Below are 27,558 nucleotides of genomic sequence, written 5' to 3'. Positions count from 1 at the left end.
ATACCCTTCTGCATGGGTTGGAACTTGTCCGTGGGATGGGAGATAGTTTTAGTACAGTATGAGAGACTCAATAATTTGGTCAGCATGGTAAAGATTTTGGTGCTGATGTCAGAATCAAAACACTTTCAGTTATCTTGGATCCATGTTGATGAAAGTTCACTAACAGTTTGTATTGAAAATTTACTACCGTAAATAAATAGTAGGTGAATACGTTTATGGAATTGTTAACAGCTTCTGAGCTTGTGGAAAAAATGCTCTCTTCTAATTGGGTTATGTTCTCCAGAAAATGAATAAAAAATAATATTAACAGTTTAAAAACCTCTCCCCCCCCCCCCCAAAAAAAGAATTATCTTATACCTGATCAGGTACAAGATGATGTTGGTACACTTCGCTATAAGTATAAAGTTGAAGATGGTGTTTGTGCATTTAATAATCCTTTGGACTTCTAGTCGTTCACAGTCCATTCAAAACCAGAGCACTAGACTGCGGAGGAGTTTTCTCAGTCTTCTGTGGCAGAAAGACACTTAGTTAAATGTGCTGGCTGCTGACTCTGCAGAAGATAATATATTTATACACTGGGTTTAATTGAAAGTGGGGAGGTTTAGATTAGATATCAGGAAGAAGTTCTTCATGGAGAGGGTGGTGAGGCACTGGAACAGGTTGCCCAGAGATGCTGTGGATGCCCCATCCCTGGAAGTGTTCAAGGCCAGGCTGGATGAGGCTTTGAGCAACCTGGTCTAGTGGAAGGTGTCCCTGCCCATGGCAGGGGGGTTGGAACTAGATGATCTTTAAGGGCCCTTCCAACCCAAACTATTCTATTATTCTATGATTCTGTGATTTTTGCAAGACAGATGTCTCATTGTGTTTAAGAGTAATAATTTTACACTGCAGTTCTACAAGGAGGTTTACAGTATGAAATAGTAGGGATGATTGTTCTTTGGACACCATATAAAGTGGAATGGTTCAAAGATAATTGAAGAAATTGAAAAAGGGAGTGTGTTGTAAACTTAAGATGAGGTTTGGGTACACTTGGAAAAGCTACCACGATAGAACACTACTGCAGACAAAGTGATGACAGAAGACCAAAGAAAATTGTGCAGACACAGCGTACTACTTAATAGATAACTGGCTGTCATATCCATGGAAGGGATTGTCCTTGAAAAAAGCTTCATACCAAAAAGAATGACACTCTTTTGCTCCCTGTGTCTGTGAAACAGGAAAAAAAACATGCTATCGAGAATCATCAGAAAGTTAGAAAGTCACCCAAATCTCTCAGAATACAAATAAACTGAATAGGAACATTAACTTGTTGAGAAGGAGCAGTGAAGCGTAGGCAGGACATGATCCATTCACATTCCTACTGCCATGTTTCCATCTAAATATTTTATTAAATGACTCTGCGCTCTCTTCAGGCACCTTGGAATTTATTTTGAGTGTGTGAAGCATTCAGTATTTATGCCTAGCTCGAGGGGTCTGCTGTAAGTGATGGAGGCATCTCTACTTAGTTGGAGCCATGACATGATTTTTAAAATACATGTTTTGAGTAATCAGTTCTAACTACAGTACACCCTGTGTTATTACCTTACAGCGCTAAGGGAACTGTTGTCTTTAAGATACAGTACCTTGGAACTGTCCTCCTGTGTCGCTCATGGAGTCAAAATATTTAATAGGGGCGTGACTTCGGAAAACATTTAGAGCACACGTATAAACTGTGCTACACTTCCTGCTTTCACCATTTATTCCTAAAATATATAATTCGATGCCTTATTGTAAAATAAAACCTGAGAAATTTTTGTGTTGATAGACAGCTTTAAAACATTTTTAGTAAATTAATGAATGTCACGACGATTTACATCAGTTTATTTTTTTCAAGTAGAGTTGTCTGCCACAGTCAGAATACATGTTTAACTGAGTCAGTGAAATTTTAACCCCACTCTAGCATTATTACACAAAATATGTAGCAAGTTATTTTTGAAGATCTGACCAATTAAATGGATTTGAGACTCTAGGTCTGCCTGGAACAAACTGAATCTGAAGTTTATGGAATTCTGTATTGACCTTGTGTGGTACAGCAAAGGATCTGACATATGAAATGACAGGTTATGTTAAAAATCAGTGGTAAGATGCCTGTTGACCTACCAGTGAGGTCTTTGTTTCCTGCAGTGAGTTTTCAGTGCATTAATTGAACTGAACTTAATTTAAAAACAAAACTCCATGACAAAAATCAAAACAATTTATTAAAATTAATTACATAATAAAGGTATCTCTCTGTCTACTATTTTAAAATATTATATCCTTATTTTATCAATTTAGCTTTATTTTAAAATATTATATCATTTTAAAATATATTTATTTGAAAATAATAGAAAATGCAGGAAATGGAGAAAAATGCTACCCTTTGGCTTGAAACTTCGTTGTCCTTTCTAATGTTACTGTATTTTTGCATTTTTCCCCACAGGACAGCATTGTTTGATCATTATGAACTGGCAGAGTATTTGATTTCAATGGTAAATATTTAATCAAGCAACATGTTTATAGACATTATTGCTATCTATTACTACAGGTCTGCATAGAGAAATTCATAAAGGAGAATGTGTTCTCAGGTATAGGTTATTTATAAATATATATGTCATAATGCATAATTGTCAGTTACAGTACAACAGCACTTACGGCTCCATTAATAGCATCCCACAGTTACAGAGGATGAAAGCTTGCATTCTTATTTTGATTTCACTTACTCCGAAAGGTCTGTTGAACATCTTTTACCAAATATGACAAAGTGGTTCAGTCATCCTCACATTTCGTATGAAATATGAAATAAATGCTGAGCATGCATTGATTTTTTTTTTCCAGAAAGAAATATTTTAAAGAAATTATGCACATATTATTGTTCGTGGATCACAGAGCCATATATTGAAGTTTGGGCATGATCTAGAGAAATATTTTACTCTGTATGGTTTGGTTGTATTTTTTCACTGAATAACTATGAGGGAGAAGGAGACAAAATTTAACCAAGGATGCTACTGGCTATGCTCCAAGTGCCCATTTATACCAATTAAACTAAGGCTCATAACCATTGTATGCCCCACTCTGAAAAATTCTCTTCTACGTTCAGTTTTGCTTTTCTCACAAATTCTGTTGTAGGGGTTTGATTTAGTCAGAAGTATATGTTGTACTTGTTTTTAATTCAAATGGGAAATGTTGTGGTTTGATTGCTTAAACTTGTCTGATAAAACAACCTATCTACGGAAGTTATTATCTGAGAAATACAGGCACGAGTTTTTGCAGGTGGGGGCTTTTGTGCACAAAGCATTCGAGGGAATATATTTAACACTGCATTTGCTAAGAACAGACTTCTTTCTTGAGTGTGATTTTGACTATTTTGGCCTCTTCCATAAAATCTATACTGAGGGTTTGTTTGGCGATGCCGATCCCTGGATGTCTTCAAGGCCAGGCTGGATGAGGCTTTGAGCAACCTGGTCTAGTGGAGGGTGTCCCTGCCCATGCAGGGGGGTTGGAACTAGGTGGTCTTTAAGGTCCCTTCCAACCCAAACCATTATATGATTCTATGATTCTATGTCAGTTTTGAAGCTTTAGGACTGTTTTCATTTGTGCTGTCTGAGAAGTGGCCAAAGTATGCCAGCTGGGGCTAGTGGGATGCAGCACGTACAACCTGTGCTGCCTGCTCTCTCGGGACCCTGGCAGGATCACTAGGTATCGCCTATGCTGTGGTGTACACGAGTGTGAAAAAATGTGGAGTAATGTCACTGCTCAGAAGGAATAGCAAATTCCAGTTCAGAATGACTTTCTGGTTTATCTATTTTACACATGAGGTATCCACTTTTCATGGACATTAACTTACAGTGATTACTTCCTTTATCTGATTTTTGGTAGTTTTTGTGTCTGAAAATAAAAGGCGTTGTAAACATATAGTGTGTTACATCTAGCTGTTCTTTATACAAAAGGTACGTTTATCTGTACTAAACAGAACTGTCCAGCCACACGTTTAAATTAAACCGGTTTTTTTAAGTTGTAGGTCAGTGTGCTACACAAAAATCAGAGAATCAAACTCTACAGATATTTCTTGCAGAGTTTTTCATTATTTTGCATTTGGCCTCAACATAGCATGGTAGTGAGTACATGCTCTTGTTTTGGTGAGATGTACACCTGTGGTTTGTCATAACTGAAGCCTTAAAGAAAGTAAAAAGATAGAAACCTAGGTAGATATTCCCAACCTCTAAACATTACCAAATTTAATAGCTTTAAATAATTGCTACTTTCAAATTGATTTGCCAATTAATCATTTTAAGCATGATGACTTAGACAATGATGTCAAAGTGGCCATTGATACATGTGACAATTAGGTGTGCGGTGTCTGTTTTGTGCATGCAAGTGACATGATTATATCTGCAAGTTATGTACACAACTATAACGCAGAATAAAGACATGAAAATCAGAAAGTTCTCATGATTTAGCTAATATCTTAACAGTTTTCCTGCATCTTTTAGTGTTGAGGGTTTTTTTTTTCTCTTGTGTACTGGACAATTTAGCATTGAGATGTCTGTTGCTTTTCCCCTTTACTTCTTTTGTCTTCACTTAAAGAAGATTAAATTGGTATAAATTGATATTTCCAAAACTTGCATAATGTTTTATATTCATGTCTCTTTAATTCATATATATTATGTATAAATGCAAATTAAAAGGAGTTCAGAAACTAAATTTACAAACTATTAATTCAGCGTATCGTAAATGTATGTGGCAATATCTATGTTACTCCTTACTGTGACAAATAATGATGAGTGCTGCCGAATTCATTTTGCTGAAGGCTGAACAATGATGTTAGCAGGAGAGAAGGTGATTAAAGATTATGTAACCAGCTAGAAATTGCTGTCCTGTATTCACTGAAATGAATGAGCCACTCGGATTAAAAAACGGGTCTCTGTTTCTTTGATGAATAAGGACATTTTTAAGAGGTTGTCAGACCATGCAAGGTAACTGGGGAAAGGATCCTGCATGTGTTCTCTCAAATATTTCATCAACATACATTGGAAGCTTCCTGTTCTCTGTGGTAAAGTAAGCACTGTACATTTATTAAATGTTTCTTAGTGCTACATTACAGGTTTTACCATCCTTGAAAGCAAATATTGCTCATGATTATGATTAGTTCTCTCATGAATTAGGACTGGACCTAATAGTGATTCAAGTTAAATGAAAAACTCCTTTTTTTTTTTTTTTTTAATGAACTTTGGATATTATCTGAAATAAAATAGATTTTTTGTGTACTTTGTTCAACTCATAAAATTTTACTTGCAACTCAGTATCTAGAAAAATTATATCTAAAACATCATAAAATACATGTATATCTGGTTCATTTACTTGTTTGTTCATACTCCCTTGTTGGTGGGATTTTTTAGATAGAATTGTTTATGTTCATTATATTTTGCTGATATGATCAGTGATACTGTGACCATCGTGACCATACTGTCCTGGCAATATGCATCTTGTGCAAAAATAGACAAAACTGCAAAACTCGGCTTTTGCTAGAACATCTCATTCCAGTCCTTGTGCTTCCCTTCAGGTGAAAGTTCGTATCAAAACCCTCAAGTTTAAAGAATAAAAATGTCCCTGCTGTTAATACAGCTACTTTGGGATCAAAATTATCTTGGCTTATATAGTTTATGATGAAGAATAGAAAATGAAGGTAGATCAAACTATACTAACCTCTGCATGAATTATTTTTGAACAGTATTCATATAGAGTAGAGATTCAGAATGGTTCTTGTTCTTGTAATTGATAGGTAAGAAGGGCTGCAATTTTTTTTTATTTTTCTAGAGCTTCAGTCCCAGTATTTTCAAGCTAGAATTATGTATTTTGAGTATTTAAATGCATGGAAAGGTACCCTAAGAAAATGAGTTACGAGTTCAGTATATCTAGAAGTAGGCCACTATTATTTAGGCATCTAAATTTATATATATAAATTTAATAAAGAATTTTCTGTATTGTACTGTGGATGGATTGCAGTGAGGGTGCAGGGCAGCAAACTGGGCTGTGGCTGATAGTTTGAAAACATAGTAGTTTCATATAGAGATGTAATGCATTTATTGAATTTACTTATCTGGAGTTATTAAGAATGGCTGTAATTCAGCTATGCTTATAAAAGGCAGCACCATTTTAAAATTTCACGTGTTCATTTTTCATTATAAACTTGAAATTCTTTATTGCAGGGAGCTAATATTGACAGTGTCGACATAGAAGGTCGATCTCCGCTTCTGTTGGCCACTTCCTGTGCATCATGGAAAATCGTGAATTTACTTCTCTCAAAAGGTAAAGAAAATAGGCACATGATCTGCTTCCTTTTAGCAGGGTTCATACGTGTTAAAACTCTGCGTCTATCTTTCTTCTCAATTTCAGTTCAGTACTTCAGCGTAGAGTCCAGGAGCAGTTGAGCTAAATAGCTGCACAGGGATGGTATCCCCTGAGATAAAGGAGGAATTAGGGTGGTGGTTTCACCCTTTTTAACACATAGTGAAGAGGCTGTAGAAAAATGTCTGCTGTGTGTCATGCTTCTGAAGGTAACAGTGGCACTGGAGCTCCATCCCTGCATTCCCTAGCAGCTCACGAAGTTAACAGAACTTTGAAATAAATACACCACTTATACAGATTCGTGTTTCGTACCAGCAATCAATCTTTAAATGGTAAAGAACGTATTTCAAGTGTTACCTGCGATTTTATATAATTACTGTCACCTTGAAAATGTTTGAGCTCTTATTTTTCAATTGCTACACTTTTGGAGAAAGCTAATTATTGTTACTGTACTTCCTCTTGTTAATAGTAATATAACTGATTTTGTTAATAGCCCTGCAGTAGGTTTTGAAGCTGTAAGAAAATTACAGCTTTGAAAGATTAGGAGAGGTGATCATCTGCATCTTCATCATCATCATCTTCATCTGACTCTTGATTTCTGGGTGTCCAGTATCTCTGAATGTAAGGGCCCCATGTAAATCTTAGTGCTGCAATAAAATGCAAAATGCATACACAGATGACGTAACAATGAAATCTGCGTGTCAGCAGGGTTTTTTTGCAAGTAAAATTATATATTACAATGTTGACTTGAAAGAATATTTGTTATTTTATGGATTTATAAACACATTTCTTCAATATTGATTCCTTTGTCTTGAACGTCATCAGTTAGTGCCAGAGGCCAACAGTTTTGAAGTTGCTGGTATTTATTTCCGTATTTATCTAGGAGCAAATGTATCATTAAAAGATCACCTTGGTCGAAATTTCTTGCATTTGACGGTATTGCAGCCTGGAGGATTACAACATCTGAATGAGAAATTTCTGCAGGTACAGTAAGCATCAATTTATGTCTTTCTGCTACCCTCACTAGAAAAGGTAAAGAAAAAAGCCACTACCATTTTATTCTGGACCGACTGTAAAAGTTTGTGGTACTTGTTAAGTTGCCCAGTGTCACGGAAAATAGTTTGAAGGGTAGATATCTCTGACAAAAACATTTCAAAGCCAATAATACAGTTTTCTTATTGCCAGGCAAAGGAATAACATAATTCCATAAATTATTTTGCTGTTGGGGGATTGAATAGCTCAAGAGGTAGGCAATAACATATAGAACTTTTCACTTCTGTTTTCCCCGCTTGCATGCAGTATAGCTAGGGGACTTGCTCATATTCAGTCAAGCTCTAGGACTTAAATAGCTTACAGCATATTCTGCAGGAGCTTTCTGTGGACTGTAATGATGTCTTGGATTTAGTTTTAAAAAGGATTTCAAACACATATTTATATTTGGCTATGATGAGGTGAAGCACTCATACTGCTAGAGGCCACGCTCACTTGAAAGAGTTACATTTTCTAGGCTCTGGAGCTTCAGAAACAACCTTTTAAATGTGAATCAGGTATAACTGATCTTACGACGTCTGCTGAAATCTATAAACAACTTTGGTTACCAGTGCAGAATGGATTTCACTTCTCCTTTCCACAGACTGGGAGAAGCAGTTTAAAACCAGTGATAGCTCTCACTTGTCTGTATTGACTTGCTAATTATTGGTCATACTAAGAATTCAGACAAAGGAGTGGAGCAGACTGGGGAAGGAGATTTTAGCTGCTTTAAGAAAGGTTGGCAAAGAATCATAGAGTCATAGAATAGGATAGTGTTAGAGGAGAAACGAAATAAAAACGGGCAAATGAAGATGAGAAAGAAATGGGGGAAGTAAATTACATTGTAAACCAATGAACTGGTGGGTTTTGATAGCCAGAAGTTTTGCTACTGAATACAGACTATAGACTATCCATACGCTCTGTACAAGCCTTCTGCTGACAGCAGTGAGTATTATGGTTGAGTGCAAAGAAGAATCCTCTGTATTGTAGTGTGGATGGATTGCAATAAGGGTGCAGAGCAGCAAACTGTTGTCTCCTTCGAAGAGTAGTTGTTTGAAAAATTGGCGACCCGTAAAGTCACAGGCACTCAGTGCTCATTGTTGCTAAATTTACTTTTCCTAAAATTTGTTTCTTATTTTTAGATACAGCTTTAAAGTACTAATGCTATTGTTATAAACTCTCAGAAGCTGTGGAATGTTAGCATTTTAAATGTAATTCTGTGCTTTTGGGGTTTTTTTGGGGGGGGCTAACAGATGGAACATATTAAAAATCTTGTCGTGGATGAAGATAATGAAGGATGCACTCCATTGCATTATGCATGCAGACAAGGTGTGGCCCTCTCTGTAAATAACTTACTCAGCCTCAACGTTTCCATCTATTCTAAGAGCAGGGACAAGAAGTCACCATTACACTTTGCTGCCAGGTTAGTAGTGCAGTCTAGACAATGGAATCGATGCCGTTTTTTCCATCTCTTTTTTGACATGAATATCTGTGTTTCTATTTCAAAGCTATGGGCGCATCAATACATGCCAACGACTTATAAGAGATATGAAAGACACAAGACTTTTGAATGAAGGTGATAAGAAGGGAATGACTCCCCTTCATTTGGCAGCCCAGAATGGGCATGAGAAGGTAGTTCAGTTTCTTCTGAAGAGAGGGGCCCTTTTTCTCTGGTAAGTATACAGATTTCCATTAAGGCAAAAAAGAACTGTCAACCTATATTTTATGTCCATCTGCTGTGAAGTTCATACAATATAAATATAAACATAATATATTAAAATAATATATTAATATATGCAAATATAAATATACAGTATAAAAGCATGTTTATAAATTATTTGTAAAACAAACTAATGGATTGTGCCTTGCTTCTGCCCGACACAGAATCATGGCTAGCTGTAAAGCGAGCCTTCTAATTCTGGGGAAACTAAGGTTTCTCTAAATCCTACTGAAAGAAGAATATTGAACCTTTCAATGAAAAAAATACGGGTTTGGAAATACTATAATCACATCAGCTTCACTTACAGGCTTGAGTAGGAATTGGTAGGATTGGGGGTTGCCAGGCAACTTGCCTTGCACTGTAAGTCCTGATTTCAGGTCACACATCATTGACAGCTCCTCAAAAGCTACCTGACAGCTCCTCAAAAGCTACCAGGCCTCTATCTGTAAAGCCAGGAGCCAAAGCTACCTAAAGTTGAGAGTCCTGTTTCCAAGATACAGTCTAGAGCTTTAACTTTCAAATCCTGTGCTTCCAAGTCCACTGCAACTACACCATAGAACTACGTGCCTAAGCCTTCTGAGGGCATCCTTTAGCAAACGGACTGGTCATATGTTCATTATTTGTGACTGTGGAGGACCCTCTAAATGGACTGATGAAAAACATGTTATTTCCAGTGTCCTTAGGTGGACTAGTACATCTACCAAGGACAGAGATAATGGTATACATATATAAATATATGTAAATAAGTGTGTATATCTATGTGTGCACACATACATGTGTTATGTATTTATGCTTAATTTAGACTTAAAACTAGCATGTTTGAAAAAAAATGTCGTGGTAGGTTCTATGTGGTAAAAGGCTTAGTGAGTTTCATTATACTAAGATGTATCAATATTAATACGGATAGATTTATGTGCTTATAATATTCTATATATTCACTATCTTTAAATGCAAAATTTTATAATATGGCCATGATCTATGCCACATATGTTCCCCAGGATTTGTAACAAAATATTGCAAGCATTTGTGTCATTTTAAAGAGAAATATAAGAAAGTGGGTGGAATCCAGATATATTCAGAAGTATAGAGGGAGGAAAAAGAGAGAGGGAGACCCAAATACAATTACTGAGTTGAACTTCTGAGTGATGCGTTGATAGTCACATAATAGCTGACAGAAAGCATGAACATCTCTGCAGTAGTCGTGCCAAAGAAAAGAGGTTTGAGTCAAAGGAGAATGCTTTTTTACTTACTTAACATTTACTTTAAATTTGCAAAAAAATTTCCACTTATAATTACTAATTTTATACTGCTACATGTAAGTGATTATAAAGGGTGGACAGCCCTGCACCACGCTGCCTTTGGAGGATACACTCGCACAATGCAGATCATTTTGGATACTAACGTGAAGTGTACTGACAGAGTGGATGAAGAAGGGGTATGTGTTCACATGGCATTATTTGGTTCTTGTCTGCTCTTGCTTCTAGACCGAATGTCAGTGGTATGCTATTAGTAATTTTCCACTGTGCATTACATGTTTAATATTTCCTTTCCAATGGCAGATTTAAAGTCTTTATATTTCATCACTGTTGAAATTTATTGCTTAGGTTAATATATGATGGCAATTGTTATCTAATTCTTAAAAGTGAGAGACAAAAACTGTGCAAATAGAAAACATAAAACACTGAGTGTGTTAGACATGTCCCTCTTGCCCCCTTTACAATGCACGAGTATTTTAACAATTTAGCATAAACATTGGTAATTTGAATTTAAAGACCTTATACAAATTAAAGGAAATCCACCATCAACTATAACTCATCAACTGTGAAATCCACCTGTTGTGCACACTGATGTTCAGCAGATACAGCTCCTGTCTTACTTTGAAGTTTGGCTAAATGCAGCATCTGTTGGGTCAAGACAGAATCCATTTCCTGGACTGGAGACCTCTTGTATGAACCTGCCTAGCCACTTCCCCATTAGAAAAGTTAAGGTGGTCATTTTAAAGAACTATTCCTTTTCCAATGCAGAAGGAAATTGCTAATTTCTCTGAGAACTGATGTTGAAAACATTTAGAATTATTAGATTAGGAATGAACCTGGCCTAGAAATTAATGAGAAGCCATTGTTTAGTTCTTAATTTCCCTCAGAAAAATGTGGTGATTTGGGAAGGCTTTTGAAAGTCAGTTTCAGCGTGACTTCATTCCTAAACTACTCATTGGCTTACTTTTCTGAAAATACCAAAGAAAAAAATGTTCCTCTGATAAAACTGTGCCTGCAGGTTTTCTTGCAGATTTGTTTGTGTGAGCACATCTGGATATAATTGGATGCTTCTCTTCCTGATCTCAAATGCAGGTGTTCTGTATCTGTAGATGCCATGATTGTTACCTATTTGTGACTTGCAGTTTGTTAGTTACAAAACTAAAATATATTAATTAATTATTAATTGGCTTTGCTTACCTACAGCTAAGTTTACTATTCAGATTTAGCACTGCTGTTGCTGTAGTTCTAGAATAAAGAACTTGTCTATAATCTCTATCAGAGTGTATGTGATAATATTCTACTTTTTAGTGCTGCTAGTGAAAGTATTCAGGGCTTACAACCGAGCAGTGGCTTTTTAGTCTTGGAAAGGACTGAAATACTACTTTTTGTTTTAAACAATTCTCATGGATGCATTGCTGTACTACTTTCTGCACAGAACACAGCTTTGCACTTGGCTGCAAGAGAAGGACATGCAAAAGCAGTAAGGTTACTTCTTGACTATGGTGCAAAAATTCTGTTCAACAAAGCAGTAGCTTCCTTTTTCCATGAAGCAATACACAATAGGAGAAAAGATGTAGTGTCTGCTGTCATTTTGCACAAAAGGTAAAGTACACAGAAAATGCTTTTTGAATTTATTTTCTGTTGTGGTTTGGTTTTTAACTGAGATTAAGTTCTGAAAACCTGTAGTTCAAAAAGACTGAGTACATATGTTACAGTTCCAGAAATTATGTTGTCCTCTACTGAGAGCAAATAAAAAATGACATAATTGTAATGATCATAATGCATGCGGCATGTTGTTTTCTATATTAGATTGAGTATTCAGATTCTGTTAAAAACAACGTGTAGAAGCCATTAGAAATAAGTAATCCTTTCCATGTCTTCCCTCTTCTTTTATATATATATAATTTTGGCCTGCAGAATTTTAACCAAAATGTGAGTATAACTGATACCATTCAAGAGATTTAATTTAAAATTGTTGGTTCAAATGTTGCAAATATTTATAAATGTGGCAGTTGAACCGCTGTTTAGAATATTTTATATTACAGTATAGTGAAGCCCCACTTCAGGAATAAAAGTGTTGCACCATTGCCTAATGATCATATCTCTTGGTAAGAGTTTCAGGAACAGTGCCAGTATTTTACTGAATTTATTATTACTCACCTAATCTTGTAACCCAAGATTCCAGCTCTAGTTCAAGTTTCATATTTTTAAGAAGGTCTTAGCATAGTTGAAACATTTCTGTTTAATTGCTAACAGATTAAACATGAATCATTCTTAGAGAAGCATCCAGAATGTTACTCCCCAAATAGCTGGTGTTCCAATTGATGGTATGTCAACTTGTTATATATTGTGATTTGCAAGATATCTTTAATAAAACTCAAATAACTTAAATGTAGTTAATTTAAAAGAGAAGCAATTGAATCATTTTCCGTTATTTAACTCATTTTTGCAGATGGGAAGAAGCTGTTGTGACATTCTCTCACTATTCTAGTGCCAATAAATGTCCTTTGCTGGAAATGGTTGAGTATCTTCCTGATTCATTTAAAGTAAGTTTTCTGCACCTACTAAAAAAATGACTGCACAGAAAACCCTTAGTTATGTTGCATTATTTGCCATTGTTTTTCTAATGCTGTCCTGACTAATATGTATTATTATAAAATAGCAGCAATATAAATGCACAAATTGACTTACTTGTATTTTAGTGATAGCTTCAGTTTGGCCAGTTCAATTTCTTTAGTATTAGAAAAAGTTCTTAGCTTTCTGATGTCAGCGAAGGTATAAGAGTAGTGTAACAGTGATGAGATTCAGAAGAGAATTGGGTTCTAAACCATTTGAGATATTTTTACCTTCTGAGCTAACTGTTAAATGACGCTACAGAAATGCAGTTTATTAAAAGTGCAGCTGACTTGGTATGCAGATATTCATAAACACCTCACATTTTATACTTGTACCCTAGCATGTAACCTTGTAAACTGTGTAGTTTCATTAACTCCTACATGTAATCTCTGAAGTTTTATGTCTTCAAAACATGCACTATAAAATCTGACTGAATCATCACTTCAGTTAGAGGACTACTGTGTTTGAAGGTCATTTTCTTCAGGTACAGACATATTCTTTCTGATTAATATTACCTGTATGAAATTAATTCACTTTTCTGTTCATCTGCAAAGCTGGTCTTGGACAACTGCATAATTGAGTCTTCAGAGGAAAAGACAAGTCGAGACTTCTATGTAAGTGGATGAAAAAATTTTTGAAGACAGCACATTTTACAGTCATAGGATTGAATATGTCACAATGTGCCTGACTCTGTGTTTGCAGCGATACATTATTTGCATAGTAATTATGTTAGAAAATAGTCAGCTTGGCTTCTAGCTACTAATACTAGACTCATTCTTGTACCTCTTAAATATTTTCTATAGTTGCAATTTTAGTTCTGTAGTAGGTAAATCTAAATCAGACAATATTTTAACTTGATTTATTAATAATTCAGTAGTTATTCACCAATAACTATATATGTGAATACCTCTGCTTTTAGTATACATTTGGCAAAAAACTCCTCAGTATTAGAATGACTCTTAAAAATCACTTTGTCAGATGCTAGCAATCTTCAACTATCAGTATTTTTTCCGTCAGCAAAGCCACTGATTTCTTTCTTGTTGTTACCTCTGTGAACACATTTTTGACTTGAAAGTTTGGCAATTACACAATATGTATACTTTGATGTTTATGTTAAGTTCATATGGGTAAGATACTCTTGTAGATGAATATCAGATCTCAACAGAAAACACAGGTGGCTGATCTTATTTTATCCTTTTGGCTGTAAATGGCTTTGAAGTTCAGTTTCTGTAATTGTCCTGTTTATGCATTTTAAAAAATACAACATTAAACTTAAACAGTTCATCTATAGATTTTACCTTTGCTGTGTTAATTGTGGCAATCAAGGTCAGTATCAGAGGTTACTGATATTTCAAAATAAGACATAATACCTATTTATGCATATCAACAGCATTCCTATCATAAGTAGTACAATTGTCATCAATAATTCAGAGTCCTGAATGTTTCTTTCTTGTAAATTCTTGTCCAAAATATTAAGCATAGATTGCTTTCACAATGCTAAGGAGGCATGAATGTTCTACACCTATGGTTACCTTTGGAATAATTTTGGAAACCACCTTATCCATTATTACATTGGACTGTGTTGTCCACAGTAATGACTTGTAATGACTGTGTCATTAACAGAAAACTTGCAAATTTTCTACTATTGCACATTTTCCTTATGTTGTATTATCAAAGTCATATAACTTTTAAATACAAGCTTTTCTTTGAAGTCAACATTAAAACGAATTATAGTTATGAGCATGACCTTTTCAAACTGCAGTCTTTTAAGAAAAAATGTGTACTTTTATATTTTACAATTCAAAATTGCTATTTTTTTAATCATCTTACTGTCACAGTTATGTATCTTGGTGGCATGTGTTCACTGGCAGAGTGACTAACAATCAGTATACATCGGTGTTTTGATTACTTAGACACAATATGCCTTTTTTTTTTTTCTCTAAAGGATGACCTTTTTAAAATTAAGCACATTATCTCAGTCAGATTATCAATTTCATCACATTTAAATGCTGGTGTATGTTTATTATTCAGATTGAATATAACTTCAGATATCTTCAGTGTCCCCTGACACTTAACAAGAAACTAAAGGATGGTGAAGACATTTTCTATGAACCACTTACCACTTTAAATGTAAGTCTGTTATTTTACTGTGACATCTTTCCACGCAGTCTTGCTTTAGATAAAATCAAGAGGTTTAATTTTTCATCATAATATTTTTTCTGCAAAGCCAATTAACTCTGTGTATACAAAGTATATTGGAATCAAGTATGGGCCGAAGTTCTTAAGAGTCTCAGTAATTAGTAACATTTCTTTTAGGTTTAAATAAAAATTCTTAGTTTATTTAAACAACTATGAATGTTTCAAGAGAACATGCTGTACGTGCAGGTAGTGCATCAAAGAAATCATACTCCAGTCATCATAGTGACCACGCACTGGAATGTAGGGCATTAAAAAACCTGATAAAACTTTTTTTTTTTTAAACCATATGCTAATTGCAAAATTATTTCTGTGCCTAAACCAAATATTGCTGGTTTTTCACATTGCCAGTCTGTTCTCTCATCATTTGTTAGAAAGTGTTTTCAGAACAAACTTTCAGGCTTAATTTGATTACTTTTTGAGCTTCCTGTTGGCAGTTAGACTTGGCAATATTAATAAGTAAGTAATATCTCATTGGTCACCTCACTGATATAGTTGGCAGTAGTCTATACAGTTTTTTAAAGCTTGGAATAAACTAACGGAGCAGCAGGAGAGAAGCTGGATGCCTCAGTAGGCAGAGAAGATGATAATAATAGCGTTGGGCCAGAGTGCGTAAACAAAAGAACTCTGCAATATCTTACAGACGCTTTACTTTTCATTTGCCCAGTATTCAAGCAAAGGAGGGGGCCTAGCTAGTATTGTAAGCACTTAACTTTGCTAGGTGACATAAGTTTGATCCTTCTGCTGTCTTGTTTTGTAGGCCATGGTACGTCACAATCGCATGGAACTACTCAGTCATCCCGTGTGTAAAGAATATTTGCTTATGAAATGGTGAGTGTATTTTAATGTACATAAAATATAATATTGCATGTCAGGGTGAAAGCTCTTGTGCTGGAGAGTTCTTTGCTGAGATGCACATATTTATATTGTGGACTGAAGCAAGTGTCTTTTCCATATGACCTCCCATAAGCATATTTAGAATATGCTGATGCTTGTCATGTAAACTGTAGATTAGCATTTAGTGATGTTTCTTTAATATTTACAGCAATCACCATCTTTGTTTCTGTTTCATTGCAAAATTGTATAATAGGAATGCTGAGTTTGTAAAAAAAGGAATAGGATAGCCAACACACACTTTTGTCCACACAAAGCTCGATGAACACATTCATCACAAAAGGATGTTTTAAGAAACATTTATTTCCTCTTCTTGAAAACATTGTTGACTGTGACATTTGAATGCACGCTCTTCTAAATTTGTAAAGCATTGTAACTTTTAACATTCTCACTTTCAAGGATGGCCTATGGGTTTCGAGCTCATCTAATGAATTTAGGCATATATTCTCTCGGTCTCATCCCACTGACACTTCTGGTCACTCACATACAGCCAGGAAGACCTGTGAATGGAACAGAGATCTATGAAGCAAGACCATTAGAATATGAGGTACTGAGTTTTCTTACTAGTTACAATATGTTTAGGATTTCTATAGCAAAAAGAGGTATGATTATTTAAATAATTTCTAGATTTTTTTTATGATTTAGCTAAGGAATATCATTGAAATGTATAGTTTTAAACATTCAGCAGCGACTTCTGTAGTTAAATTTTGTTTTCATTTCTTCTCTGAATTTTTTACATCTGGTATACGGTTACTTCAATTTCTTCCCTGAAGTGAGTATTTCTTTAATGTTGAAGGAAAAGGATTAACTTGTATTTAAATATGCAAAGACAGAAATCAGTGGATACTATAGCTTTCTATGTCCTTTTAATTTTCAACCAAAATAACTGGCTATTGTACATTTAAAATTTGACATAGAAAGAGTAGTCAATAATACTGCAGTTTCAGTTCCCAAACTCAAATAGTGGTAATAAGGAAGCTGCACAGCTACTGTTTAGCGTGGGAATGCTCAAACTTTCATACTCAGTTTGAATTACTTAACATACGTGACGTGGATTTCACAATGAATATTAGTGACAGAAATTGGATAACAATAATTGTATATGAAGCAAGCTAACAGTTAATCACCTTGGCACTATCATGCATATGTTATTAGGTAGAGCTGAAATAAACATTCATTTAATGATTTCTTTTTTTTTGTGCTCTGATTTTTGTTTCAGAACTCATACTTCACAAGGGTGTGTATGTGTTTAGTTTTAATTATGAGTTTACTGGGAATCTGCAAAGAAATATTTCAGCTGATTCAGCAGGTAAGTACATAGAAAAATAATGTTAATCAGACAGTGTGCTTGCATAACAGCTTGTGTGATATTGAAATAAATCTGCTTTTTCCCTAATTAAAAGGGAAGTACCAATTTGTACAAGATTAAAAGTGAGAAGAGGATTTAAATTAGTGTATTGAATTTGGTCCTTTAATGATGCCTGTCTTGTAAACATGTATCTCTCTCTTAAATCCTAGAAATTGAAATATTTGTTGGATTACTCCAATCTACTGGACTGGACAATTTATACCACAAGCATAATTTTTGTGTCTTCTATATTTATCAACACACCAGCTCATCTGCAGTGGGAATGTGGAGCAATTGCTGTATACTTGTCTTGGATGAACTTCTTGCTTTACCTTCAGCGGTAAAAGTTATTTACAGGCCTTACGATGAAATACTTGTAATATGTTTAGATATTTTATGTATCCTAAATCATGACTGATCAAGTGTGATAGCCCTATTTTTTAATATTTTTTTTTTTTTCAAGCTATACAAATTTCCAGGTTAGGACCATAGGAATTTTTTAACCTAATGAACTGTAAAGTAGTTTTCAGTGTTTTTCATGTAGAGAATCACAGCGTGTGTTATCGCAACTGAAAAAATAACAAGATTTATTTTAATATTAAGTAAGCAAAGCCATCACATATGTCTTCATAAAACATGTTTCATTATGCTGTATAGACTTCCACTTTAAAAAAAAAGACATGAATTACAAGAGGCAAAAGGAAGTGTGGTGGGTTTTTTTAGGTAATACCTGCCAGAACATTAATTCTTCTATCATTTTACAGATCAGCTGGCACACCCAGCTTTTCTACACCATAGAGTCCTGTAAAAGAATTCTAATGGATGGAATTATTTCTTTAGTTGACATGAGGTCTGTTTATTGCTATTAATGGCCTCAGTGCTGTCACTGGTACATTAGTATCCAGGAGTCATGGACCGCAGGAGAGCTGGGTGGAGAGGCAAATAGTGTGGGTGTGGTGCTTAAGACTAACAAACAAAACATGTTTGTGCTCCAGCATGTCTGCTTTGCACAAAGATGAGGTGTGGCTGTTCGGCGACAAAAGGGGTGATTTGGAGCTGCTCAGAAAAAAGGGATGACAACATGTGATAACACTGCATATATGCTCTTCTGATTGTCATGATCTATATGCATTAATCACCCTCATGAGGTCTGGCAGTCAGACAAACAGGACATTTGCTGATTAATTTCAGGATCATTTTATGATATCTGTGTTGTCTAAGGACCAGATCTGTGAAAAGAGTTAATGTCGGCGAGAGTATCTTTGTGTTAGTGCTGGCAAACCTTGTCCTCCACATGTCTGACCTTTACATGCCCATTGAATGTCCCCTCTCCTCTGCGGCATGCTGTGGGCAAAATGGGGTTGTACCTAAAGAGTAAAAAGTAAATTCATCATTGCCCAACCTTCTGTCTTCTGCTAGAAGAAATGCTTCCCTGGCCTGAATATTTTTCATTTGTATAGCAGTAAAACTCTACACATGATTTTTCTAACTCACTCAGGCCATCTCTTCTCAAAGCTTTGTTGACTTCAATGGAATTTTGCCTAATAAATGCCTAATAAATAGAAGATCAGGTTTGCTTTGCTTCCAGCTTGATCTTTTCAGCCTTGCACATAATATTTCAGGAGAAAAATCCTGTGGAGGGATTTTCTCAGTTGCTACCCGCTGCAGCAGAAAACAGTCATCAGGTCCCTGAATCTGGCAGAAAACATAAACTCCCAAGTTCAGGTTTGAGGTAAAAAGTAGCTTAATCTGCTTTATGACAACTCATGTTCTGAGATCTAGTTTTTGTGTAAGCCAAGATACTTGCCAGGTGACAGACTCTTGTTGGAAGAGCAGGTGTCTTAAAATTAAGCTACTCCCTTCTCTTCCTGAGCACTGTGTTTCTTTTTGTTTGCTTGTTTTCTGTACTTTGTCATGTTATAAAAAAGCAAAATCTTTTTAAAATCAGGCATGTGGCTGCTAGATGGATCATGGTTACAGTTGTCCTTTGTTCTGATGCTAATTTGCTTAGAAAAACAGAAAAAAAAGGGATAATTTCCTATTGCTATTATTCTGAGTGCAATATTGTACTGTTTGTGGCTGTGGAAAGAGTAAAAGTCATCCATAAAAAATAATCTCTTGAAGAAGTAATACTCTGATGTAATAAAATATAAGATGTAGTTTAGGCTTGCTGTAAATAAGACCATTTGCATTCTTTTGGATGTGAAAGTACAACATGTTCATACCGTCTCAGAGTGTTTCATAGAGGCAAAATATCTATTTTCACACATGACAATCAGGATTACTTACTGCCTTACATAAATAACTGTAAGGGACTCTTAACTTCAGTAATTAATTTTTGATATCTTTTCTGTTTACTTATTGCCTAGATTTGAAAACTATGGCATCTATGTTGTGATGTTCTGGGAAATCTTGAGGACTTTGATTCGGATTGCTGTAGTTTTCTTTTTCCTGATATTGGCCTTTGGACTTAGTTTCTTTGTCCTTTTGGGTTCACAGGTTAGTTGAATGGCATCGTTCATTTTTTATCATTAAGAATAGTATTTTTGATAAAAGAATCTCAAGATATTATTTAAATATGTCATCAGTTTGGTTTTTTCCTTGATATTGCCGTTATTTGTATTTGCAGCAAACGTATAGCACGCCTCTGCTCTCTGTAATGAAGACATTTGCAATGATGCTGGGAGACATCAATTACCATGATGCATTCCTGGATCCATTACTAAGCAGTGAATTGCCATATCCATTCCTGAGTTACACAGTTCTCATTATATTTACCTTGCTTATTCCAATCCTTCTTATGAACTTGCTAGTAAGTAAACTACTTACTAATATACAAAAGTGGTTAAGCACAGGCTTATATACAGTTTTAGCATATATAATTTCTTTAGTGCTGATATGTGACATTCATTATTTTACCAGTAACATGATAAAAAATTGCCTTTCTTTGGACTTGTTTTCCCTTCACTTTACTTTCCTAACCCTTGCAGGGTTACTTTGTGTATGTGTAGGTAGTAACTGTGATGGGATTTGAATTGGAGCTGCAGTGTATTATTACAATGTCTTGATGAAAAGACAGGAACAATGATCTTAAGAAGTACTTTGATCATTGAACATGTACTTTGATCATTGAACAAAATTGAGGAACAATGATCTTAAGAAGTACTTTGATAAGTGCATTCCTCCTAGAGTAGTCATAGTCTTAGTTGTTCAACTCCTTGCTGTATCATAACCTAGTGCTAATGATATTTTTTTTAAAAAAAGCCAAACCCTGATCTTTATTGCACACACAACAGCAGTCAACAGTAGTGTTGAAACTAACTAATGAGCCTGACCAGAACAAGAAGAACCCAAAAACCTGGTAGTGGTGAGAAAGGAGTAAAATATGTCATACATCTTCAGCCATGTTCCACCAAACATCAATATTTTTTGTTTTGTTTTGTTTAGGAATTCAGGTTTTATATGACCTGAGCAATGAAAAATCTGAATTGTTTGATTTTTGACTTATTTATTGTTGCCATGATCCTATTCAATCAAGAGGCCAACAGGGTTTTTTCACGTAACAGCAGTAATGAAGGATCAAAAAGAAGGGATGTTATTCCTCACCAATCTTTGGAGTAGCTCTTCAGTGGCTTACTGGTAGACAGATAGTTGACATTAAAATAAACCTACTACATCTTTTAATATGGGTTTTCCAAATATGCCCAAGAGGGGTATGTTTCCAAATTCAGGTGCAACAAAATATATTTAACTTCAGAGTAATTATGGATTTAAATGTGAGTAAGAAATAAAATTGAAATCACAGACTGTGAAAAAATAGATAACGAAATCTTTCTTGGTATTTGTAGATCGGTTTGGCTGTTGGGGACATAGCTGAAGTACAGAAATACGCTGCGCTCAAAAGGATCGCGATGCAGGTAAGTAGCATACCATAGGAGCACCAACTATGGGAAGTAGATGTCATTGTTAGAACACCATTTAGAGGATGAGCTGATTTATCATCTGCATCCCTAACTAACATCTTAGCATCTCTGTGAAGCAACTTGGTGAACATGGGCATCCTATTCAGAACCTCATTTTCATTTATGTGAGTCATTATCAAGGAAGTGTATAAGCAAATGCATTTTTAAGGAACCTTTGAACAGACAGATCAATGAATTCTGACTTATTCCAACCACAGAATTTCAATATGAGTAAATGCAGCATTTGAAATTGGAGAGTTGCTTTTTAAGGAGAGAATTGATGCAGTGGAAAGAAGCTTAAGGTACACAGAAATCGGAAGGACACCAAATTCATTGCAGTATACTGAAGGCTCATGCTGGGCTGTAAACTGAGGAGGTGCTATGCAATACTAAGTATGACTAAGGAACTTAACGTCACATTTCTAAATGGTTTTAGTTACCTTAAGATTTATAAAGACATCAGAAGAGTTTAGCAATCTGCTTTTTGCAAATGATGTGCATCTTAGATATTTTCAAAGTAGCTTTGGCAGATGTAGTCCTTACAGCTTACGTAGCAGGGCTACAGCAATAGCTCAACTCCATAAAATTTTCATTTTAAGAAATACTAAATTTGGCATACAGGTTTCAAAAGCTTTTTTCCCTTGTGACCTGTATATCGAGCTTCACTTTCACAAGTGGAAATACACAAAATAAAGTGTAAAGATGACTTCTCCCTAACATGTTCTTAGAAACTGTCTGTCCACATGCTTCCTCGGGGTTCTGCTGAAAGCCTGTATTGTAAGAGGAACTGATCGTTCATAAAATCGACGCATGGAGTGGCTTTGCCTGTGTTCCCTGCTGGCTCTGCTTTTCCTAGAAAGTTCCAGAGCCTACCTGGTGGCTGAGCATAAAGAGAGGGGGGTGCACAGACAGAATGCCCAAGAACAGCTCAGAAATAACTTCTGGTGGTCACATAACTTTAAACTGTGAGCTGTACTTGCTTAGGTCAAGCGTATTTGAAGAATTCTTTAGAGTACCATTCTCTCCCAAGAGATATTTCTTTTGCTAGAGATAGAAATGAGTGAAGCAGAGGTATAAAGGAAGTTCTTGTAGCAAGTTAATGTTTTTCACTTGTTTAGGTATTTCTTTGCCAACAGAATACTGAGGAAGGATGTTGCAACTTCAGACAGTACCACGAGATCTTTATTAAGCATGTAACCTTCTGTGTGTTTGGCAGGATTATGGTTGTCTGCAATAGGCTTATACTGTACCTCCTTCTTTTAGATCAATGTGCTCACTATTTCTGTAGTGATTTGAGAACAACTGGAAAGGTATCATCACCTAAAAAGGCATTCATATAAAACACACTTTTTTCTACCCAAGGGAAAACTCCTTTTCTCACGGGCTGTTTGCTGGCAGCTTAATATATACTGATTCTGTCATAATCTAGTAAAAAGATACAGTACAATTGAAGAGAGAAGGATCACTCTCTCTCCCATTATTATTTGGTCTTAAAACCCGTGGCTGTGATAGGTGTTCTGTCCTTTGAACATTTCTGCCTGTAATTATATACTACAACCTACAGTGTACTAAGGAGCTGTTCAAGCCATTACACAAAAGCTAACTCACTTTTTTAGAATTATTTTAGTTATAAGAACGTGCATCTGTGTGGAATAACTAATTCTGCTAAGGTACTCCGTACACTGGTTTTAGTGTCTAGACTGGACTGTTGAAATATATTACATGATTGTTTCCAGCGCGGATATCCTCTGAGCTTGATACCTGGTAATAGTGATTTGAATATAATGACATGACGGTTACTTTCCCAGAATAATGTGTCTTTATCTTAAGAGAATATATCTTATTCCAAATGCAAACCTGCATTTAGGTTAATCTTCACACCAACTTAGAGAAGAAGCTACCGTTTTGGTTCTTAAGTCGGGTGGACCAGGAATCAATTACTGTGTATCCCAACAGGCCGAGATACTGTGGATTTATGGTAAGATTGTGAATCGTAGTCTCAAGAATTCATACTAAAATGTGGTATGATCAACTACTCTCTACACAGATCGTTAGGAGCATTTTGTTGATGAGACTCAACCATTAACTGATGTCAATGGAATTATGTTTAGACATTGCCTGTCTTCAGTGAAACTGATAAATCAGTTTGAGTGCAACCTAGTTTATTCAGTGAGTGTCTGAACTCTCCATGTTCTGTGATTTTATTAAGCAAGACAAGCTACAATTATGCTGACAGAAAACAGAATTACTTTCATTGGGCATTTCTTATTTGTTGACTTTTCATTTCAGCTGTTGTTGATAGACTGAATTTTCTGTTTAAACAAATTTTGCAAAACAAACATGTAATATACAAAAAATAACTTCATAGCAGAAACTCTTTTCAAGTTTAACACTGTGTGGAGACTATTACCATTCACTTATTTGAGATTTTTAATCTATTGTCAGACGATGATACCTGGTTTCAGTTTGGTTCCGTGTTTTGTTTAGAGCGTGTTCCAGTATTGCTTTGGGTGTGAGGACTCTACCACAGATGCACAGAGCACTGATACAACGTTAGAGCTGGAAGTTCTAAAGCAGAAATACAGGTATTTGTTGTGTTACTTTACTGCTGTGAAAAGAAGTAGAGCCAATAATACATATATACTCCTATTTTTAAGTGTTCTAAAGCTCCATACTGTACCCAAAAAGCGAAATTCAGTGTATCTAGTGCCCTTAAGTAAGCTCCCTCGATGTGGTAACTTAGTACTTTATATTCTGTAATATATTTACCTTCAAAATACTTGTGTGCTAGATAAATATTTTTATCCCATGGCAGAGAAAGCAGACAGGCTTATTTGCTCATTAAAGTAAACTGAAATAATGGGGAAAATTCATTTCAGAATTAGAGGTTTGTGTGTGGAGGTCTTCAAGGGTTATTTTAAACTCACAACTGATGTAATTCCAATTGGTTTGCAAATACACACAACCTGTAACTGACTTTCCACTGGTCTGATGGTAAATCTGCTTCAGGTTGTTTCCCCCAAAATGGCTTTGTGTCCTGGTTCTCCTTTGAACAAGTCATTTGTTTCCCAAAGCCTTGGAAGGAATTCTCTGTACTTACTTTTCTAACTCACCAATACATCTGTAAGAATGGTTTCAGAAAAGCCTTCCGTGCATACGCAGCTAGGAAAATCTTGTCTTTCTCACTCTGTTTCACTCTCATCTTTTTTCCCTCCTTTTTTTGTTCTTTCTCTTTTTTTTTTTCTTTTTAATCTACTAAATTTTTGTCTCCCTGCACAGATTCTGAATAAGTATTTTTTTGCATGATGAACTCAGCAAGAGTTGAAGGGGTGAGAATACACCCCACAGGTGTAGGCAAACCAGGGACTTTAACAAGTCTTTCTTGAAATCCATACTACATCCATATATTGGGAACCAGCACAGAACATAACTCCTTTTTATTTTTCCTTTTTTTTTGAGGGGAAGAAAACTATCATTACCATTATGAAATTATTTGGAATAGAATAACTTGTGGCCATTTTACTATGGAAACCTGGAAGTGTTGAAGGCCGGGCTGGATGAGGCTTTGAGAACCTGGTCTAGGGGAAGGTGTCCCTGCCCATGGCAGGGGGGTTGGAACTAGATGGTCTTTAAGGTCCCTTCCAAACCAAACCATTCTGTGATTCTCTGAAAGTTGTATTTATGGCTCTGAAAGTATTGGCTGAAAACTTTGGTTTACTGTGTTGACAGTATGTTTTTATTATCAAGAGTTCAAAACAGAGTTCAGCTCCTACTGAAGCCAGTGGCAATCAGCGATGAGTGGTTTTGGGGTTTGATTTGGGTTGGGATGCCTTTTTTCCCTTTTTATTAATGTTAGCTAATTGCTGTGCTATTTTAATTCTTGCGATTTTCAAACATTTTAAGGCATACTTTTTAGTAAAAAAAAAAAAGCAACTGTGACTAAAGAACCCTAAAACTGTTCTTCACAGAGAACCTTTTCCATCATGATGTATATTTTATGTATGATTTTTTGTTCACCTAGCCATTCTAAAAAGTAGATTTTCCAAAACCTGTTTGATAGTTTTATTAAGATGATTTCTAGACACATTTCGCATTTCTTTCATTGTTACTTAAAAGCTAATAGATCCTGTGTTCTGGATGCGTGATGCTTGCTCATGTTAACCCTTTATTTGTATCAATTGCACTTAGGATAGCACTTTGAAAGAGATCAGTAAGTGCCTTATCAACTGTATCTCATGTGCTGTGAAAGTAGTTGTGAAGTTCACTAAATGTTTGTGGATGCTTAATTGCCATTGCAATTCTGGCCCTTTGTTCTTGCCAGGCTACTTCAGTCAACAGGAAAAACGCATAAAACTGTTCAGAATTTTATTTTGAGAGTGAAGTTGCTCTTACACTAAGTATATATAAATTACTTTTTGCAAGAACCCGGAACTTATTCTTTAATCCTGTTTCTTGAAACAGCTGGAAAAACTAAATGTACTTCAGCTTAAATTCTTTGTTAGCAGAAAGATGAAGTTGAGGACTGTCAGGTCATTTGCATCTCTAATTTTAACAACTAAAATGTGCTTTGAAACCAAATGAAAGCCTGGTGTCCGAATTTTTTTTGTTTGTTTGTTTGTTTTGTAGGCTCAAAGATATATCAACACTGTTGGAAAAGCAACATGACCTCATTAAACTGATTATCCAGAAAATGGAGATAGTCTCAGAGGCTGAGGATGAAGACAGCAATGATTTATTTCAGCACAAGTTTCGCAAAAGGCAGTTAGAGCACAAGAATAGTAAATGGGATACAGTGTTAAAAGCTGTTAAAACAAATGTGCCGAACCCCAGCACAGAAAAGAACAATAGCTTCTTTTAGACATGGCTGTGATATCATGTTGTATTATCACTTTGTTTTACATGAGGGTCACTTCCCTTATTGCCTGTGCGTAATGTTAATGTAATACATCATTATTCAAGTATAAAAAAAGGCCAGATCGAAAAAAAGGATGCAGGTGCTCAAAACAGTATTTAAAGAGACTGAGGTTGTCTACGTCCAAAACTGTGATCCTAAAAGTGGCTGGCTAATCAGGAAAGTGCCTAACTCACCCGATGCCAACCTTGCTGTCCTGACAGTTCCCACAGCTTCTGCCTAGCTCTTTTCCTGGATTTGGCCCTAATACTCTTAAGTCTGTACTTAATTACATTATTTTCTGTTAAGAATATTTTTAGAATTTCTGGATTTTTAGAAACACAAACTCTAATAGTTTAGCATTCAGATGTTTTGAGAGATCCAACGGGTTTCATATAGCGTAAGAAACTGACCTGACAGGTTGCCTGGAAGTTTTGCTGAGTAAGGACTGCAGGATCAGGCCTGAAAGGTAAGAAATAAAAAGATCACAAAAATGTTGTGGAAGGGAAGGACTGTTTTCTTTTGCAGATAACTGCATGCACTTCTCTTAGGGATCGTTTGTACGCGCATGCACATAGCGACGATAGAATGACATGTTAAATATTAGTCATTTACAACTCGCTGTCCTTATACTACTGATGTGATTTTGGCCTTCCTTGGTAGCCTCTAACTGACCTTGCTACTTCAATCTGCACTTCGGTTTGGTTATTTATTTACCAGCTATTCAGTGCATTATGTAATATACAGTAATATATCAAATGTGGAAATAGACATGAATTGAACTGTGTTCAAGTACCCGAGCATATTTGTTTGAAAAACAGTGCTAATAAACTAATTATAACTGTACGTGGTTGTAACACTCTGTGGTCTGCTTTTCAATTCAGGCATTTTCTTTAAGAACTTAATTCTTCACGTAAAGAACAACTCCGATTCCTGTTTCTTTAAAAGAGCCCCACCAGGAGGCAAGTCAGGCTGCGCAGAACCTGCAAGAGGCAACTGTAAATTAGTGAGGTTTGTGCCTTAAAACTGCCATGGGTGACACGCTGTTCAGTGGGGAAAAACGCTTTCTCACCCAACTGTGAGAGGGTGAGGAGGAGCAGCTGCGGGCTCTGCTTCAGCGCCACGCCTGGTGTGGCTCAGGAAAACGGGGAGAGAACCAGTGAGCAGAGTCAGAATCAAACCAGTAAAGTGGAAGGTAACTGGAGTCGCTGCAACCGCGTTGTGGCTGCTAAACGCAAATCTGGGAATAAGCTGTTGGGAATTCCTGGCCTGCTGCACATCTG

General features: G+C 35.8%; 1 protein-coding gene across 1 annotated transcript in view; it reads left to right on the top strand.

Annotated features, from left to right (window-relative positions):
• TRPA1 (transient receptor potential cation channel, subfamily A, member 1) overlaps window positions 1-26,433 on the top strand; it is a gene marked incomplete at its 5' end in the record, with an annotated part of 32,609 nt that extends 6,176 nt beyond the window's left edge. Inside the window, 20 exons of the mRNA XM_010160553.1 lie at window positions 2,459-2,507; window positions 6,225-6,324; window positions 7,247-7,347; window positions 8,646-8,815; window positions 8,901-9,065; window positions 10,433-10,547; window positions 11,804-11,970; window positions 12,821-12,914; window positions 13,539-13,598; window positions 15,016-15,114; window positions 15,941-16,011; window positions 16,474-16,621; window positions 17,294-17,383; window positions 17,593-17,762; window positions 19,792-19,921; window positions 20,052-20,234; window positions 21,271-21,339; window positions 23,252-23,362; window positions 23,872-23,969; window positions 26,011-26,433. Of these exons, the coding sequence (XP_010158855.1) occupies window positions 2,459-2,507; window positions 6,225-6,324; window positions 7,247-7,347; window positions 8,646-8,815; window positions 8,901-9,065; window positions 10,433-10,547; window positions 11,804-11,970; window positions 12,821-12,914; window positions 13,539-13,598; window positions 15,016-15,114; window positions 15,941-16,011; window positions 16,474-16,621; window positions 17,294-17,383; window positions 17,593-17,762; window positions 19,792-19,921; window positions 20,052-20,234; window positions 21,271-21,339; window positions 23,252-23,362; window positions 23,872-23,969; window positions 26,011-26,242 (2,422 nt within the window). The remainder of the gene's footprint in view (window positions 1-2,458; window positions 2,508-6,224; window positions 6,325-7,246; window positions 7,348-8,645; window positions 8,816-8,900; window positions 9,066-10,432; window positions 10,548-11,803; window positions 11,971-12,820; window positions 12,915-13,538; window positions 13,599-15,015; window positions 15,115-15,940; window positions 16,012-16,473; window positions 16,622-17,293; window positions 17,384-17,592; window positions 17,763-19,791; window positions 19,922-20,051; window positions 20,235-21,270; window positions 21,340-23,251; window positions 23,363-23,871; window positions 23,970-26,010) is intronic.
• Window positions 26,434-27,558: the final 1,125 nt, after the last annotated feature.

This window comes from Eurypyga helias, unplaced genomic scaffold (assembly GCF_000690775.1).
Source record: "Eurypyga helias isolate BGI_N326 unplaced genomic scaffold, ASM69077v1 scaffold1691, whole genome shotgun sequence".
Taxonomy (NCBI): Eukaryota; Metazoa; Chordata; class Aves; order Eurypygiformes; family Eurypygidae; genus Eurypyga; species Eurypyga helias.
The sequence above is the reverse complement of the archived record's forward strand: the minus strand, read 5'-3'. Positions and strand labels throughout refer to the sequence as shown.